General features: G+C 43.4%; 1 protein-coding gene across 4 annotated transcripts in view; it reads right to left on the bottom strand.

The window, feature by feature from the left end:
• traf3ip2a (TRAF3 interacting protein 2a) overlaps nt 1-20,143 on the bottom strand; it is a 79,518-nt gene that overhangs the window by 43,959 nt on the left and 15,416 nt on the right. For 2 of the 4 annotated variants that reach the window (XM_048597179.1, XM_048597180.1), the window contains exon 2: nt 6,347-7,264. In XM_048597179.1, the coding sequence (XP_048453136.1) occupies nt 6,347-7,264 (918 nt within the window). Of the gene's footprint in view, nt 1-6,346; nt 7,265-20,143 lie in introns of those variants that run through there. The other 2 variants (XM_048597181.1, XM_048597182.1) reach the window with 2 other exon arrangements.

The raw sequence follows: 20,143 nt of genomic DNA, 5'->3' as shown, positions 1-20,143 counted from the left end.
ACCAGAAATTGCTGTAAAAGCTCAGCACGTCAGGCAGCATCTGTGGAGAGAAAGCAGAGTTAACATTTTGGGTCCTGTGAACAGTTCTGAAGAAGGGTCACTGGACCCAAAATATTTACAATGTCTGAGCATGTTCTTTCTGTTTGCAGAGAATAGGTCGCTGTGTATGAATAGATGTGGTTTCTAGTAAGTGTAAGTGAGCCACATTGCGAGTCTAATTGATAATCTTAAATTGCTTGTTAGCGAATTCAGGGTTGGGAGTTACCTCCCTGATGCCAGCTTCAAGAATGGTGCTGAACAGCTGCAACAGACCCAAAGGTGGGAGAGTGAACATCCAGCAGACATGGTTCAAATTGGTACCAACAACATAGGCAGAAGGAGAGATGTGGCCTTGCAGTCAGTATTCAAGGAGGAAGGTGAGGAATTAGCAAGCAGGACCTCAAAAGCAATAGTCTACAGACTATCCCCTCCTCCCACCTCAAGCCCCACCCCCATCTCCTACCTACTAGCCTCATCCCGCCCCCTTGACCTGTCCGTCCTCCCTGGGCTGACCTATCTCCTCCCTAACTCCCCACCTACACTCACCTTTACTGGTTCCATCCCCGCCTCTTTGACCTGTCTGTCTCCTCTCCACCTATCTTCTCCTCTATCCATCTTCTCTCCGCCTTCCCCTCTCTCCCTATTTATTTCAGAAGCCCGTTCCCCTCCCCCTTTTCTGAAGAAGGGAGTAGGCCCGAAACATCAGCTTTCCTGCTCCTCTGATGCTGCTTGGCCTGCTGTGTTCATCCAGCACTACACCTTGTTATCTCAGTATACAGATTACTCCTGGTATCACATGCATATGTAGAAATAAAAGGATGAACGTGCAGTTGGTGCTCGACTGACGGCTTCAGATTATTGGGATGTTGGAAACAGTACAAGGGGAGGCAAAGGCAGAGTTGGCATAATCTTACCAGACCATAGGGCTGCTCTTTCATTAGAGAGAGATGACTGGTGGTGGTTTAACCCAAGGGTCACCACGCCTCAATGAACGGGAGAGGCTGACAGTCCTTTATGGTAACCTCAGCCAGTGTGGGAATTGAATCCACTCTGTTTGTATCACAAAGCATCACAAACCAGCCCTCTGGACAAGTTGCATGTGAACAGAACTGTGACCAATTTCTTAGATTTGCTAGTGCTATTCATGAGAAGTATCATTAGGGTGATGGCTATTTGGTATTATTAAGCCTGCTCCACCATTCAATAAGATCGCTCTGCTGAAGAGTCATCCAGACTCGAAACATTAGCTTGCTGTCTTTCTCCATGGATGCTGCCTGACCCACTGTGATCACTAGCATTGGTCGTTTTCAGTAGATTCCAGTATCTGCAGTAACTTGCTTCTTCATGATTGATCTGATTGTCACCCATCCCCCATAACTCTCCACCCTCGTATCAGTCAAAAATCAGTCTAACCCATCCTTGAATATATTCAATATCTAGCCTTCACTGTTCTATGTGGAAAAGAATTCCAAAAATTAGCTTCTAAATCCAAAGATTTCTTCTGAGAGAAGAAATTCCTCCTCATCGCCATCTCACAGTGGAAGGTCTCCTATTTTTAAACTGTTCCCCCAGTTCCAAAAGTCCCTACTGTCCAGATTTACCCTGCCAAAATCAATCAACTTCTTAAATATTTTAATAAGATCACCTTTCTCATCTTTGATTCTAATTAACCAGATCCACTGAAATTGGCTTTCTGCCAGTGAACTTTTTATTTTGCATTTCTTCTATGTTTTTTCTCATACTCAACCTGGAATTATCACTATCCCTGAATTTTCTCCTACTGACGTTTGAACCACTTCGCCTAGCTTATACCCAAGAACCAGAGCTAGCAGGACCTCCTTTTCTGTTGAACATTTTGTGGTCAGTTCTCCTGAGCTCTCTCTAGGAGTTTGAGTTATGTTGAAAAAAGACACACAATAGCACATATTGTCAAAGCTTTTTCTTCACTCTTCAGGATAATTCGCCAATGTCAATTTAAGGGGAAAACCAATAATTATACTTTATGAGAGGAGAATGTTAATTGCTTGGCAAGTAGATTCTGGTTGGGAGTAGTGTTAATTGTGATTGACAGTTAACTGCAAGGTTTTGTTTAATTTTTAAATGAAGCAGGTCGACTCTGATTTTTTAATGATTCAAGGGATTTGGCTTTGCTGGGTTGGCCAGTATTTATTGTGCATCACCAATAGCCCTTGGAAAGGTAGTGCTCAGATGTCTTTTTGAACAACTGCAGTCCATGCAGTGAATGCAAAAATCCGTTAGGGAAGGAGTTTCAGGATTTTGACCCAATGACAGTGATAGAGCAGTGATAATTTTCCAAGTCAGTATGGGCGTGTGGCTTGGAGAGGAACTTGGTGTTCCCATCTATTTGCTGACCTTGTCATTCTAGACAGTAGCAGTTTGGAATGTGCTGTCTGAGGAGGTGAATTTCTGATTGGTCAAGATATTGCCCTGACAAATGAACCGGCTGTCACCTCTCCTGTTAAGTTGAAGCAGGCACAATGTGTCTATGTTCTTTTTGTCCGTAAAGAACAGGGTCCTGTGTATTAATGTGTACCTTTCAGTACCACGCAAGTGCACCACATGGCGTGCCCTGCTGACAATCTTAAATTGATTCTTAGCGTAATTCTTTGTACACGCAGGATCCTCCAGCAAGTGCTGGCCAATTGCAGAATCATATCTAATGCTGGACACTATGTTGTGAGTTTTGCAAGGACAGGCTGGTTGGGTACAGTCAGTACCTTGCTTGTTGCAAACAGCAGAAGGGATATGCTGTTTGATATGATGCATGAGTCTTTGCGACATTTGGGCTACATACCTTGCATCACACCAGCACTGAAATTCAACTGAAATTCACCAGTTTTCATGTCATCTGTGGACTTTGTGATCATACCCGCTACATTTAAGTCCAAATCATTAATGTACTCCATAACAGCATAGGCTTCATCACTGAGCCTTGCAGAACCCTGCTGGAAACAGTCATAGAAATATCCCTCTACCATCATGCACTGCTTCCTGCCTCTCAGCCAATTTTGAAGCCAATGTGCCACTTTGCCTTGGATCCTATGGGGCTTACTTTCTTGATCAGTCTGCCACAAGGGGCCTGATCAAAAGTCATAGAGTTATACAGCATGGAAACAGACCCCTCGGTTCAACTTGTCCATGTTGACCGGTATCCTAAACTGAACTAGTCCCATTTGGCCCATTATCCTCTAAATCTTTCCTATCCATGTACCTGTCCAAATGTCTTTTAAATGTTGTAATTATACCCACCTCTATTACTTCCTGTGGTAACTCATTCCATACGCACACCACCCTATGTGTGAAAAAGTTGCTCCTCAGATACCTTTTAAATCTTCCCCTCTCACCTTAAACCTACGCCCTTTAGTTTTGGACTCCCCTATCCTTGGAAGAAGACCTTGGCTATTCACCCCAGTTTATAAACCTCTATAAGGTCATCCCTCAGCTTCCGACGCTCCAGGAGAATGAAGTCCCAGCCTATCCAGCCTCTCCTTATAACTCAAACCCTCCAGTCCCGGCAACATCCTTGTAAACTTCTTCTGTACCCTTTCTAATTTGACAACATCCTTCCTACAGCAGACAACCAGAAATGTACACTGTATTGTAGAAGTGACCTCACCAATGTACTGTACAGCCGCAACATGACACCCCAACTCCTATACTCAATGCACTGGCCAAAAAAGGCAAGCGTGCCAAATGCCTTCTTCACCACCCTGTCTACCTGCAATGTCACTTTCAAGGAACTATGAACCTTTCTGTTCAACAACACTTGCCAGGGCCCTACCATTAAACAGTGTTAAGTGCTGCTCTGGTTTGCCTTTCCAAAATACAACCCCTCACATTTATCTAAATTAAACTCCATCTGCCACTGCTTGGCCCATTGGTCCATCTGATCAAGATCTCAGAACCTTCTTCACTGTCCACTATCCCATTAATTTTGTCATTATCCAAAAACTTACGAACCATACATCCTACATTCTCATCCAAATCGTTGATGTAAATGATGAACAACAGTGGACCCAGAACCGAACGTTGTGGTACACCACTGCTCACAGGCCTCCAGTCTGAACAACAACCCTCGACCACCTCCCAATGTCGACTACCATCAAGGCAATTTTGTATTCAATTGGCTATCTCTCCCGGATCCCATGTGATCTAACTTTACTAACCAGTCTATCATGTGGGATTTTGTTGAAGGCCTTGCTAAATTCCACGTAGACAATGTCTACCAATTTGCCTTCACCTATCTTCTTGGTAACCTCTTGAAACAATCGAGCCTTGCTAATTCCATGTACACCAAGTCAAATGCATTACTTTCATTTACACTCATGGTCACCGCCTCAAAAATTCGATCAAATTTTGTCAGACATGACCTTCCCTCAACAAATTCATGCAAACCAGCCCCGATTAATCAGTGTCTCTCCACATGCAGTTATATTCTCTGCCTCAGAATTCTTTCTAACAGTTTCCCCACCACCGAGGTTAGACTGACTGTCAGTAATCTCCTGGTATATTCCTTCCTCCCTTTTCTTAAAAATACTGGGACAACATTAAAAGTCTCGCTGGTCCGGTGTTCCCTCAAACTTTCCTCCCAGCTGCTTGGGACTCCGAGGCCAGTGTGTGGCAGAGACTCCCGGAGCTGGAACTCAACGCCGATTCCGACTGCCACGCATGGGATCTCGGAGCAGCAGTGTGCACGTGCAGCCGCGCACCTTAGAGAGAACATTGCTGCGGTTCTCTGGCACCTCAACTGTGTCCAAACAGGATCTGAAAATTAGTGGCAGAGCCTCCCTAAACAGCCTGATTCATCATGTTCAGACCTGTGGATGCTCCCACTGTGAAGGCTGCTAAACCCGCTAGTATCTCCTGTCTCTCGATGTTAATTCCTTCTTATAGTTCACAGTCCTCCAGCCTAAAGTCCACTGTTTGAATCCAAGCAAGGTATTCATTGAGGTTTGCACCCACCTCTTCCAGGTCCACACACAGATTACCGCTATCTTTCCTAATAGATCCTACTCTTTCTCTAGTTATTCTCTTGTTCTTTATTTATTTCAAAATACTCTATGCACCAATGCTTTCTCACACCTTCCTTGATTTCTTTATTTCCATTTTTTAAGCTCCCCTTTGGAGTTTTTATACTGCTGTAGAGATCCTATCATTTTGAGCCTTCGGTATCTGCTCTAAACTTCTCGTTTTCATCCTAAGCTTTGTGCTCTTGACATTCAGAATTCTACAGTCTTGGTTCTACCTTTTCTCTTTACTGGAACATTTTTACCATGTACTCTTGCCATCTCCTCCTTGAGTGCCTCCCACTCCTCCAATGCAGCTTTATCTGCACGTTACTGCTCCCAGTCTGCTCGGGTAAAATCGTATCATGGTAAAATTAGTCTTTCCCCTGTTTAGTACTTTGTATTCGCAGCCCGTTCTTATACTTATCCATAACTATCCTAGATCTAGCTGAGTTATGATCACTGTCTCCAAAATGCTCCCCCACCAATAGACCTTCCACCTGCCCAGGCTCATTTAGAATCATAGATACCCTACAGCATGGAAACAGGCCATTCAGCCCATCAAGTCCACACCAACCCCATGAAGAGCATCCCATCCAAACCTCTACCCTATCCCTGTAACTCTGCATTTCCCATGGCTAACCCACCTAGCCTGCACATCCCTGGACACTATGGGCAATTTAGCATGGCCAATCCATATAACCTGTGGGAGGAAACCCACACAGAGACAGGGAGACTGTGTAAACTCCACACAGACAGTGGCCCAAAGCTGGAATCGAACCCAGGTCGCGGGTGCTGTGAGGCAGCAGTGCTAACCACTGAGCTGTGCTGCCTAAATATTATATTGAAAACTGCCCTCTCCCTTGTTGGGCTTTCTATGTACTGGCTAAAAACATTCTCTTAGATGCAATTTAAGAATTTTGCTCCCTCCCTTGCACACTAAACTATCCCAGTTTAGAATTGGGTAGTTAAAATATCCTATTGTTTTTGTCTAGCTATTCCTACCTTTCTCTGAAATCTGATTACGTATTTCAAACTCTATCTGACTGTTTGGGGGCCTATTATACTCAGCTAACAGTGTGTTTGCCTCTTTCTGTGTTTTTTACTTCTACCCATTTGGCCTCAATTGTTGATACATCCCTTCTCACTGCTATAATTGATTCCCTGACCAATACTGCAATTCCACACAGAAGCTGGAGTATAAACATCAGCATGGCCTATCTGTAGTTAAGGAGGTAAATTAAGTTAAATTCACTTAAGGAGGTAAAAGATTCACTTACAAAGGCTTTGTAGTTGTTGGTACCTGTATTGAGGAATACCTGGAGAGTATCGAGGAGTATTGGCTGGGGTCCTGGGATATGAAAACACAGGATACATGTGGGATTCCCCCACAGAAAATTCCCTGGACTGCAGAGGGAGAGGAGGTTCCAGGTCATTCAGCCCTGAGAGGAGGGGCCCAGGAGGATCCAGCTGACTGTGAGATTCGTACCCTGTATCCTTACTGGGCAATTCGAAATGGGCCTGACACTCTGACAGTGAAACACTGGCAGGATTATTGGTTACACATGGAAAGCCATTGAGGAAAGCCTTCTCAATTTCACGAGGGTGGTCCAGATTGAGTGGGGAGGCCATGCTGCTTGAAGAAGCTGGGACAGAAGCTGGTTTCACCTGATCTCTGTACTCAGGTCTGCTGCACCTATCCAACTTTCCCCAATTGTGCTGCTTGTTGGCCATTGCTGCCAAAAACAAGCTGGTGTCTGAAGATGTGCCTTTTCCGAATCGTGAAGAACAATCAAGTTCATTCATCAATGCAAAGTCCTTAAATTCGGATTCCAGAGCCTCCTTTGGCTCCCTCTCAGCTTCCGTCAGGGAGAGGCGATACTGTTCACTGTTACTATCCAGCTTCGGAAACTGGGGGACAGGCTGAGACTGATAATGATGACTGCCAGTGTCGGGCTGTTGGAAAGCTGGTCTCTGCTTCTCCCCTGCTGGAGCTGAGTTCTCCTCTGACAACTTACACGTGAGGGCATGTGAAGCTGACATCTGGTCACAGTGACTGGTTTCAGCTGTTTGTCCGGTGGGCCATTGATACCTTTCCAGCTTCTCATCAACACTGCTGCCCTGTGAAGCTGAAGACTGCATCCAGCAATGTAGATCCTCATCCACCTCCTCCGCTTGGCTCCGCAGACCTGCCATTGCTGAAAAACAAAAATTGAACCGAAGCATATTCAGTGGAGTGAGAATATACTGATGCTTCCAAGCAGCTGGAACTTTGACTCAGACATCCCGAGCAGCAGGTTGCTGTTGCCAACCACACTTTCTCTCCTTTCCTCCCTGTATGCACACGTTCAGTTCAACTGCAATCACATTCTCCCTGCTCTGTCTAGCTCCACAACAACCTTCATTAACTCTACAACCCTCTGTGAACTCTGCCTTCCTCAGATTCTGCACCTTGCAGCTTTGCTCATTTTAATCCCCCACCTTTGGTGGTGTAGATGCTTGAGCTCTAAGCTCCATACTTCCCTCTTCAAAACTCTCTTTTCTCTTTAAGACACAGTGTGGAACCCGTCTCCTTAACAGAGCCTTCCATCACCCAGTTTATGACCTCTTTATACACACTGGTACCAAATCTTGTGTGATAATGCACCAGTGAAACATCTTTGAGCATTTAACGACATAACATGAGCAGTATTTGTGTTATTGTCAAATGTGGCTCAGAAATATATATTAAACAGTGGGTAACTTCAATACAAATAATATATAAATCATTTTTAAAAAGAGGCTATGAGATAGTACTGGCAGATAAGGTTAAGGATCATCCAAAGAGATTCTACAAATACGTTAAGAACAAAAGAGCAACTTAAGAGAGAATAAGACTCCTTAAAGATCAACAAGGGATGTGTGGAGCCACAGGATGTAGGAGAGATACTAAACAAATATTTCGCACCAGTTTTTGCCGTGGAAAAGGAAATGGAGGTTAGGCAACTCAGGGAAATATATATTGATGTCTTGAAAACAGTTCACATTACCAAACTGCAAGTGCTGGAGAGCTTAAAAAAACATAAAGGTGGATAAATCTCTGGGACCTGATCAAGTGTATCCCAGGGATTTATGAGAAGTTAGGGAAGAAATTGCAGGGCCCCTAGCAGACATATTTGTATCATCTACAGCCACGGGTGAGGTACCGGCGGACTGGAGAATGGCTAATGTTGGGCATTTATTTAAGAAAGGCTGTTGGAGAAGACTGGGAACTGTGAGTCTGACATCAGTGGTGGATAAGTTATTGGAAGGAATTCTGAGAGATGGGGGGGATTTACATGCATTTGGAGAAGCAAGGACTGATTAGAGATAATCAACATGGTTTTGTGCAAAGGAAATCGTGTCTCACTAATTGATTGAGTTTTTTGAGGATGTACCTGAGAAAGATTAATGAGGGCAGAACCTGGATGTTGTCTATGTGAACTTTAGTAAAGTCTTTGACAGGATTCCACATAGTAGACTAACTAGTAAAGTTAGATCACATGGGATTCAGGGAGAGCTTGCCAATTGAATACAAAATTGGCTTGATGGCAGAAGACAGGGGAAGGTGGTGGAGGGGTGTTTTTCAGCCTGGAGACCTGTGTCCAGCAGGGATCCACTGTAGTGTATCTTTTATATAAATGATTGGTCGAGAATTTAGGAGGCATTGTTAGTAAATTTGCGGATGGCATCAAAATTGGTGGTACAGTCAACAGTGAGAAAGGCAAATATAAAGTGCTGTGCTCCAGATGCAATTCAATTAGTCAAACGACTCGATGTTGAGCACAACACAGTTTATTCAAACCCTGCAGTTAAAATACAACAAAAGATAGAAGAACTTAGAATAACTTAACTCTATTGGAAAACTTAAAAGAACAATAGATACACTAACTATTACTAATTAACTGTTCCAATGTAGGAACATCCCCTAAACACACCCCTGGCAAACATGCAAATTCAGAAATCAGTTTTTCTTACATGCCATGCCCGTAGCAGTAAGAAAAATCCCTGCTTCTAGCTGTAACTGAGAGAGGGGAAAAATAGCTTCTACTTCTTAAAAACTCCAACAGCTTCTACCAAATCTAAAAGCTAAAAAAGCCTAGAAATCCTGCTCTGTGCAAGCTGGCCTCACCCATCCAGGTTGCTTCTATTGTTCCAACTTAAAATAAAAACCCAAGGTCTCTCAAGCTGCTTACAATACCACAGACTGCTCGTCCAATCTCTCATTCAATCTCTCTCTTAAAAGAAACCAGGACAAAATACACCTCTTAAAGCCACAGCATCATCACACTACAAACTGCAAGGGAGCCAGCACTGAAGCCTATGGTAACTTACTGGACACATCCTTCTAGTTACAGACCCATCCATCATCCTCTGCTTCCAGCCACTGAGTCAATTTTGAATCTAATTTGCCAAATCGCCCTTGATCCCATGTGCTCTTAGCTTCTTAACCAGTCTGCCATGTTAGACCTTGTTAAAAGTCTTAGTGAAGTCCATGTAGATGACAAAAATTCGCTACTGTCCTCTACAAACCTAGTCATCTTGAAAAATTCAGTCAAATTTGTTAGATGTGGTTATAAAGCCACGTTGATTATATGGGGCAACACAGTGTGGAGCTAGAGGAACACATTTCTGAAGGAGGGTCCAGACCTGAAACGTTACCTTTCCTGCTCCTCTGATGCTGCCTGGCCTGTTGTGTTCCTTCAGCTCCACACTGTGTTATCTCTGACCCCAGCATCTGCAGTTCTTGCTATCTCTGAGTTACTATATGGGTTAGTCCTTGCCTCTCTAAGTGCATATTAATTCTGTTCCTCAGTTTTTTTTCCAATAGTTTCCCTAGCACAGGATTTAGACTCACTGGCCTGCAGTATCCTGGTTTATCCCTCCCATCCTTCTTCAAGAATAATACCACATCAGTTGTCCTCCAGTCCTCTGGCACCTCTCCTATAACCACAGAGAATTTGAAAATTAATGTCAGAGCCCATGAAATCTCTTCCCTCGCATCTCACAACCACCTGAGATATATCTCATCTAGCCTGGGGATTTATCCACTTTCAAGCCTGTTAAAACCATTAATACTTCCTCTCTCTCAATGCTCATTCATTCAAGTATATCACAGCCTCCCTCCCCGTTTTCAGTATCACAGCATCCTTCTCTACAGTGAATAGAGATGCAAAGTACTCATTTAAAATCTTAGCTTTGTCTTTCGTCTCTGCCATATTTGTCCTTAATGGGCCCTACTCTCCCTGGTCATTCTCTTGCCCCTAACATACTTATAAAATGTCTTTGGATTTTCTCTATTTTCCTTTTCTCATATCCCCTCTTTGCTCTCCTAATGTATTTTCCAAGCAACCTCCTGAACTTTCTATTCTTCTATAGGGCATCTACTATTCTGAGCCTTCAGTATCTACTTTAAGCTTTCTTTTTTCTCCTTATCTAATACTGTACATCTCTTGGCATCTAGATTTTCTCTGCATTTGTTGATACCTTTTAGGAACATATTGGTCCCACACTCTCACTATTACCCCTTTGAATGTTTCTGCTGCTCTGATATAGTCCACGTTGTCAGATACTGTCTTACGTTAATAAAATCACACACCCTTCCCCTTTATTTCTGGTTTATCTTTGTCCTGATCCATAATCACCTAAAATCTTACTGAGTTATGGTCACTATCTCCAAACTGCTTCCCCACTCCACATCTACCAGTTACCCATTTTTTCCCCTAAAGTTAGATCCAGCTCCAGCCCACATCCCAAGACCTTTAAGAAGCTTTTCTGAAGTTTTTTTTTCTATTTCTCTCTGCCCTTCAAATGTCTTTCTCTCTGTAATTGATAAACCATCCAATTTTCTTCTCACATCAGGATTTGGATCTTGCGTTGCAAGTAGTGGCATTTTTGAACTTAAACAAGTTAATCAAGTTGCTTTTTACAACTGAAATTTGGGCAGTCATGAAAGAGAAGGAAACCGAGTTAGATCTGACTTCACCTAAAGATGAAAATTGTCCCCTGAGACATTACAGTCTGGGGTGCACAGTGTTATATGTGGCTGCTAAGTTGGTGCTTTGGATAAGTTGACCTAAAGTACTATACATCATTGACGCACAGTCGCCCTCCCAACATGACCCACCAGCTACTACTACAAAAGCGAGCCATAATCTGGCTCCAGTGCCCTCTCCCCAAATGACCACTCACCAATTTCAACCCCCAGCCACCCCTGCTCCCACAAAACCATGTCCCAGGAAATAAGGGTGTAGCACCATCTGCTGGAAAATAGCTTGGTACTGCATTGAGTTCAAATACAAGGAAATGTCTCTGCACCAATGTGAAGGAAACACCAACTAAGCAGCAAGGGAAGTATTTCTGAAATGCAGTCACTGTTGCAATGTAGAAAACACAGCAGAGATTCTGCACACAGCAAGCTCCCACACACAGCAACATGATTGTAACCATTTGTTACATTAGGTCTGCAAACACTTAAGGTAGGGGGGGAGGCAGAAGGTTTAGAGGAGATGTGAGGAAAAGCTTTTAACCAAGAAGGTGGTGAGAATCTGGAACTCGCTACCTGTAAGGGTGATAGAGACAGTCACCCTCATAACATTCGGAAAGTAGTTAGTTATACACTTGTGATATTAAGGTGTAAACAGCTGTGAGCCAAGTACTGGAAAATGGGATTGGTATAGTTAGTGGTTGTTTTAGGCTGTCACGAATGGGATAGGCCAAAGGTGCTGTAGATTTCTATGACTCTATGGCATGAATAGATGGATAAATAGTGGCCAGAATATTGTATATAACTCGACTGCTCATGGTGTAATGAGAGTTCAAAAGCAGGGAGCAAGGAGTTAATTCAAAATTGATAGTTGGAGAATGGTAAAAGTCAACAAGCACAAGGGGATTCAAGTGGACTGAATTTGAAGAGGAGTTTGCTAAATTAAATTAAAATGTCTCCACTGGCAAGGAGGCAAGTCTTCTTTGTTTTTTTCTGGTCACAGGATAAGGGATGCCAGGAGGGTCAGAGGCAAGGCCAGGGAGTGGCTTTCAAAGCGCACCCATTTTCTCACCATCTGTGCCTCTGATTGGCTCCAAATCTGACATAAAGAATTTTTTGTTACGAGTCAACACAGTGTGGAGCTGGAGGAACACAGCAGGTCAGGCAGCATCACAGGAGCAAGAAAGTCAACGGTTTGGGTCGGGACCCTTAAGGGATAAAGGCCAAAGGCAGGTGCATGGATTTAGGCCGCAGATCAGCCATGATTTCACAGGAGAGGCCTACTCCTGTTCCTATGTCCTGTTTGGGGAATTAGAGTCCTCCCCAACCCCACAACCCCAATCAGACAGGCGGGTTACCGTGGTCTCCCAGTTGGAAACCTCTTAACTGCCAGAGAGGCAGTTGATTGAGGATCGGTGAGTCAAGGTCCCTAAATGGCTATTAATTGACCAGTTAAGGGCATTAACTGCTAGCAAGTTGCAAAAGCTGCTTATGGATCCTCTTTCCCAGCAGAGGTGGATAGAAAAGCGTGAGTTTCTCTCTGGGACAAACTCACCCAAATTTTCCCATTCCTCATCACATCCAGGGAAGGGACAATTCTACCTTCTTCTTGCATTCATAAAATCCAAGATCATGAATGGCTTTTTGTACCAATTTCTCAACCATTCCCTCAATGATTTGTGGATCTTTAACTCCCAGGTTTCTGTGTTCCAACACCTCCTTTAGAATTGTACCCCTTACTCGATTTTGTTTTTCCTGCCAAAATATATCACTTCATATTTAAATCCCAATTGAATTTCCTTTGTCACTCATTCTGCCAGCCTGCCTTTGTTCTCTTGAAGTTTATCATCATCATCCTCATATTTCACTGTACTTCCAAATCTTGAGTCACCCCCACTTTTGAAATTATGCCTGTCCCCAAAATCTAAGTGAATGGTACATAGATAGAAGAAGCAGTGGTGTTATTACTGAACCCTGGCAATCCTCCTGTTTACTTTTATCTAGTTTGAAAAACACTTTTGAGCCTTATCTCTGTCATTTGGCCAATTCAGATTCACATTATGGCCGTCTCTTTGTTCCACGGGCTTCAACCTTGGCAGGCCTGTCACATTTCATCAAACACTTTTTGGAAGTCGGTGTGGAGCTGAAGGTACACAGCAGGCCAGGCGGCATCAGAGGAGCAGGAAAGCACGATTCTGAAGAAGGGTCCTGACCCGAAACGTCAGCTTTCCTGCTCCTCTGATGCTGCCTGGCCTGCTGTGTTCATCCAGCTCCACACTGTGTTATCTCTGACTCCAGCATCGGCAGTTCTTACTATCACTTTCTTGAAGTCCATGTGAACCACATCAACTTCATCAACCTCAAAATACAATTTGGCTTTAACAAAACTGTGCTGGCTTTCTCTAATTATATGACAGATAGATAGATCTGATAGATAGATATCTGATAGATAGTTCCAGTTACTTTTATAACCTTCCCCATCACTGAAGAAAAATACGTAGATTCAGAGATAGGGATTGATACCTACTGTGAAATAAATTCTCTCTTATACTTACTATTATTTGATTGCATGAAATATAATACCATAGGCGATAGGAACAGGTGTGGGCCACTCAACCCCTTGAGGCCTGATCCACCATTCAACAGGATTACGGCTGATTTGACATTCTTTGCCTCCAATTTCCTGCCTTTTCTTCATAACCCTTGTTTCCCAAGATGACAAAAGCTGTCATTCAATCATTATCATATACTGGCCAATCAATCTGTTTCTCAGAGGGCAATATTGAATTTTGAGCTTCCTCGAATGAGTGGATTACCTTATGAGGAATGGATAAACAGGCTAAGCTCATATGACTTGATGGGTGAAAAGGCCTCTTCTGTATGATTCTATGATTATATATCCTCTGCAGTTTAAAAGAGTCAGAGGTGACTGAATTGAAACATATAAGACCCTGAGGAGATTTGTCTGGGTTGATTTTGAAAATGTGTTTCCTCCTGTGAGTGATTTTTAGATGTGGGGGGCACAGTTTAAAATGAAGGGTAGTCCATTTAAAACCGAGACGTGGAATCACTTTTTTTTCTCTCACAGGGCTGAGAGTCTCTGGAATTTCCTTCCTCAGAAGTCAGTTGATACAGAACCTTTAAATATTTTTAAGGCAGAAATAAGTCAATTCTTGATTATAAAAGGGATAAAAGTTTAATGGGGGATATGCAGGAATGTGCAGTTGAGGTGAGAATCCGATAAGCCATGATCAGCTTGAAGGGCCGAGTGGCCTAATCCTTTGTTGTGTTTTCTGTGACGTTCCAAGATTGTTTTTAACTGACACTAGCTTTTTGTTTCCAGATGCATTCAAACTGTCACACACAGGATTTGAACTCACATACCTCCAGATTAAAAACCCAGTAACATAATTAGTGTCCCACAGAATGCGAGCCCTGAGAGCCTTGAGGAACCCTAGCACGTGTGGTTTCAAACTGTTATCTGGGAACTGCTGGCTGATGGTTAGAAGCTCCCTGTAAATAATGAACAACTGCCTTTACTCATGTTACTACGAGGCCACAACTGAAGAATGAAAAATTGCAAGAACCGCAATAAATCTAACTGAATGACCAGAGGCAGACTGTGTGCTGAAAATGGCTGCTATTGTGGTTTGGATCAGTGCCAGGTGAGAGTTACCGTTAATGCAGAGACAGTGTCTGAGGAGGGGAGCTTTGGGCTGGGACTGGGGAAGGGGGCTGGAGGATGGAATACATGAACTGTAAGAGTGTATGACAGTTCATGGAAAAGGAAGCAGTCACTCTAACAGACAGTAGTTGAACAAACCTCACACCTCTGCAGTGCACATTTCACCACTGAGGAGTTCCCTTCCCATTTTAGATATAGATTTTATTGTCACGTGTACTCAAGTACAGGAGTACAGTGAAAAGTGTTATGTGTATTTACAGAGGTTGTGCAGGGGAGGGGAGGGTTTCTGAAGTATAATTCTAGTCCACACCTCCCAAGAAGATTCCAAATTTCCTCCACATTATCCACTTCTCACCCCTGTATTCCTCAAGGCTGGAAAATGCACCAGGAAGACTGGTGAAACAAAAGGGATTCTTTCAACCTTTTATGAAAGATATTGACGCAGTACAGCAAAACCCAGGTGATGTCCAGCAGGCTGATACCAACAAGCAAGTACCACCACACAAGCAAAGACCCCAAAAAGAGACAATTTAACACCACCCCTTTCCATTCAGTGGCATTATTATTACTGAATCCCCCACTATCAACATCCTGGGTGCTACCATTGACCAGAAACTCAACTGGACTCACCACATTAACACATTGGCTTACAACAGCAGGTCAGAGACTGGTAATTCTATGGTGAGTGCCTCGCCTCATGACTTCCCAATGCTTGTTCACCAAGGCACAAGTTAGGAGTGCGATGGAATGTTCTCCAATTGCCTGGATGGGTGTAACTCCAACTGTACCTGAGAACACAGCCAGGGTAAAGTGGCCCACTTTGTTTGGCGTCTCATCCACCACCTTGAACAGTGGCAGCAGTGTGTGCAGTCTACAAGATGTACTGCAGTTACTCATTTAGGCTCCTCTGACAGCACCTTCAAAACCCATGACCTGTACCATCAACAAAGATAAGGGCAACAGATAAATGGGAACACTCGAATTATAGATTCATACAGGAGGCGCCCTTCAGCCCATCGGATTTGCACTGACAAAAGCTCCTCTAAACCTACACTAGTCCCACTTTCCAGCACTTGGCCCATAGCCTTGAATATTATGACATTTCAAGTGCTCATCCACGAATCTTTTAAAGGTAGTGAGATTTCCTGCTTCAACTACACTCCCCAGCAGTGCATTCCAGATTTCCACCACTCTCTGGGTGAAAAATCTTTTCCTCAAATCCCCTCTAAACCCTCCTGCCTTTCACCTCCATGCCCCTCATAATCTTGTACACCACGATCAGGTCCCTCTCCACCTTCTCTGCTCGAAAGAAAACAACCCGAGCATTTCCAGCTTTTCTTCATAACTAAGCTATGAACGTCTAGCAGCTTATTTCCTCTGCACAGTCCCTCCATATCCTTCCTACAGTGACCAGAGTTAAACACTGTACTGCAGCTGTGGTCATTTCAGTTCCTGATAGTCTCTGTAATGATACCTAATTAGCCAATGTAACATGTAACTGCTTTCATCATGGAATAAATGACATCTTGTCATTAAGACAAGTTCCCCTCCTTGTTAAAACTCACTATTGATTCATAAGAACATGAGACTCAGGAGAAGGAGTAGGCCATTCAGCCCCTCAAGTTGTTTCACCATGTAATACGATCACGGCTGATCTCATCTTGGTCTCAACTCCACTTTCCTGTCATAATCCTTCAACCCGTTAGTAATTAAAAATCTGTCTATCTCCTCCTTAAATTTACTCAATGTCCCAGCCTCAATTGCACCCTGGGGGTGTGAATCCCACAGATTCATAACCCTTTGAGAGAATAATTCCTCCTCACCTCTGTTTTAAACCTGCCACCCCTTATCCCAAAGCTATGACCTCTCATTCTGGATTGCCTCACATGAGGAAATATCCTCTCTCAATCTACTTTGCAATCCTATATCGCAGTAAGAATGCGTTTGAAAGTGTTTAATTGGTTTTCAAATGTTTTCAGATGTGGTTTGTGAAAGGGACTGAAATAAGTAGAAGGCTAATAATAGACAGAAAACATAGAATCTCTGCAGTGTGGAAGCAGGCCATTCAGCCCATCGAGTTCACACCGACCCTCCAAAGAGCAATCTCTACCCTCTCCCTGTGACCTTGCATTCCCCATGGCTAGTCCACCTAACCTACACATCCCTGGACACTAGGGGCAAATTAGCATGGCCAATCCACTTAACCTGCACAATTTTGGACTGTGGGAAGAAACCAGAGCAGGTCCACACAGACATGGGGCGAATGCACAAACTCCCAATGCTGGAACAGAACCCAGGTCCCTGGCACTGTGAGGTAGCAGCACTAACCACTGAGCCACCGTGCTAACACCAACAGCATGAATAAGTAGAGTATTTTCAGGTGGGCAGGCTGTGACTAGTGGAATGTTACAAGGATCAGGGTGTCAGCTACTTACAATCGTAATTAACGTTTAAGTGAAGGGACCAAGAATGATATATCTGAATTTGCAGATGGTACAAGCTAGGTGGCACTGTAAACTCTGAGGAGGATACAAAGAGACAACAAAGGGGTAGAGACAATAGGAAATTAGATAGAAGCTGGCTAAAAACACAAGGAGTACAGTGGTTCAAGAAGGCAGCTCATCACCACCATCTTCTTAGCGGCAATTTCAAAGGGGCAATAAAAGCTGACTTTGCCAGTAATGCCCTCATCCCTTGAATAAAGTTTTAACAAAAGTGTAGGGAAACACACGTCTATTCACTTATTGGAAGAACATAGGATGTAGGAGCTGGGCTAGGTCAGTCAGCCCTTCAATCTGCTCTGCTTCACTTTGCTGGAAGAATAAATTAAAGAATATATTTTTAAAAGATGAGGAACTCGTAAATGATGTCCTGACAGATTTGTGTATCTTCGTACAAGAAACCCAGATAGACCAAGCAGCTAGGTAGGCAAGCTGACATATGTAGTTATTGTCTTAAAGCTCTATGGAATTGGTTAAGAAACCTGGAGAAATCAGATTTTCTGGCTGATTAATGATAACTAATTAAAATATATTGACTGAACATTGATTTAGTTTCATTGCTACGCAAAATTTGCACTGAACAATTTCAATCATTCTTGTGATATGTTCTGTGTAAAAGGACACCAGCAGCCACATGATGAGAAACTGCGGTTTGGGTTTTAGTTAACCAAATGCTTTGTTAGCTCAAAAAGTGTAAAAGGAACCAAATATTCAAAAGAGTAAACTTCAGCTGAAATGTAGCAGTGTGAACGCAGACAGGTATCTGTGTGGTAACAAGAACAAATGTAGTAACAACCTTAGCAGGACCTCAGAAGCCCAGACGTGAGTTAAAGCCAACAGAAAAGTAATTAGCACTGAGTCCACCATCATTTTCCTTGGTCTGGCCAACAGGCTAGTATTGGAATGTTTATAAGCTGACAGGGGTTGGAGTTTGGGAATCCAGAGATCTTGAGAGTTGGATCTAACTTGGTTGGGCAGATGGATCAATGACTACTTTTGCATTTGGGCCATTCAAATCAGAGCTGGGGGTGATCATTGAGTTAAAATAGGTCCTAATGAGACTGCCTCTATGCCAGGAACTCCATGTTCAAGTCCCACTCCCTCGGACTTCATTCATAATGTGACCAAGCAGGTTGAGCATCAACCCGTAAATCTTTGCAACAGACAACAATGGCAGGGGCTAAGAGGGGGAAAGACTCCTGGTCAGCTGTGTGAAAGAAAGAAATGATAGCCTCTCCCTTCACTATCCATAGCTATGGACTACAACATACATATAAAGGTGTATGCTGCCACCCCTACTGACGCGAATGGGTGAGGAGTAATTGTTGGCTCAGATGGCCATAGGGTTCAATCCCCACTCCACATGGTGTGGTTTTGAGATCCATAGTCTGTAAGACAGGAGTAGGCCATTCAGCCCATTAGGTCTGTTCTGCCATTCACTGAGATCATGGTTAATCTGATAATTCTCAATTCCACTTTCCTGCCTCATTCCCTTGATACCTTTACTGATTAAAATTCTATCTATCTCAGCCTTGAATATACTTAATGACCCAGCCTCAATTGCCCTCTGCAGTAAAGAATTTCACAGATTCACTACTATTTGAGAAAATAAATTCCTCCTCATCTCTGTCTTAAATGGGTGACTCCTTACTGTGGGATTCTCCCTGTTCCTAGACACTCTCACAAGGGGAAACAACCTTTCTGCATTTACTTTGTCCACTTCCCTAAGAACCTTCTATATTTCAATGTGGCAGCTTCTCATTCTTCTGGGCTCTAATGAGTACTAGCCCAACCTACTCAGACCAGCCACCTAACAACTATTCAACCACTCCTCATAAGAAAATCCCTCCATATCAGGATTAACCCAATCCCTGAACTACCTCCAATGCCAGTAACTTTCTTTAGATAATACGACCAAAACTATTCACTGTATTCTAGATGTGGTCTGGCTAATATCTTGAATAGGTTCATTTTTGTATAGTTTCAGTCTTGTATAGACCTCCCTTTCTTTATACTTCATCCCTTTTGAAATAAAAGCAAACATTTGTCCGTTCCATTACCTGCCAAACTTGGATGCTAAACATTTTTTGATTAGTAAAAGGCTGCCTGAGTGAAGTCCTAATTAAATGCCAGGACCTTTTTTCAGGAAGGTCTAGGGACTATCAAAGGGACCAAGGCCACTTTACATGTTGACAAGGAAACAATTCCACAATTCTGCCAGGCCTGCCCAGTGCCATTTGCCTTACGTGCAGGAGGCTGGAAAGTGAAGGAATCATTGAACCAGTCCAGTTTGTGGAATGGGCAGCTCCGGTTGTATTGATTGCGAAGCCTGACGAATCGATTCGCTTTTGTGGGAATTTTAATCAAAACGTAAACTGCTTCTCGCAGTTGGATAAATACTCAATCCCTCGCATAGAGGACTTATACGCAAAGCTGACTGCAGGGCTGTGCCTCACGAAGCTGGACTTGAGCCATGCCTACTTGCAATTGCAGTTAAATGAAGGTTCCCAGAACTATGCTACAATTAATACCCATAAGGGTTTCTACCAATATATGAGACTGCCATTTGGGGTATCGTTGGCCTGAGCCATTTTTCCGAGGATCTTAGAGAACATTTTGCAGGTCTACCCCAGGTTGCCATTTATCTGGATGACATGAAATAACCGGGAAGATCAATAAGGAGCATTTAGACAGCGTTGGAAGGAAAAATGTGTTGCAGGCACCAAACGACCTACTTGGGCTACAGAGTCAACAAAACCGGGTAACATCTTTTGGAAGATAAAGTGAGGGCGATCAAAGGCGCTCGGCTCCCATGTCCCAGAGCGACACGGTGGCTCAGTGGTTAGCACTGCTTCCTCACAGTACCAGTGGCCAGGGTTCAATTCCA

Source organism: Rhincodon typus, chromosome 5 (genome assembly GCF_021869965.1).
Source record: "Rhincodon typus isolate 14 chromosome 5, sRhiTyp1.1, whole genome shotgun sequence".
NCBI lineage: Eukaryota > Metazoa > Chordata > Chondrichthyes > Orectolobiformes > Rhincodontidae > Rhincodon > Rhincodon typus.
The sequence above is the reverse complement of the archived record's forward strand: the minus strand, read 5'-3'. Positions and strand labels throughout refer to the sequence as shown.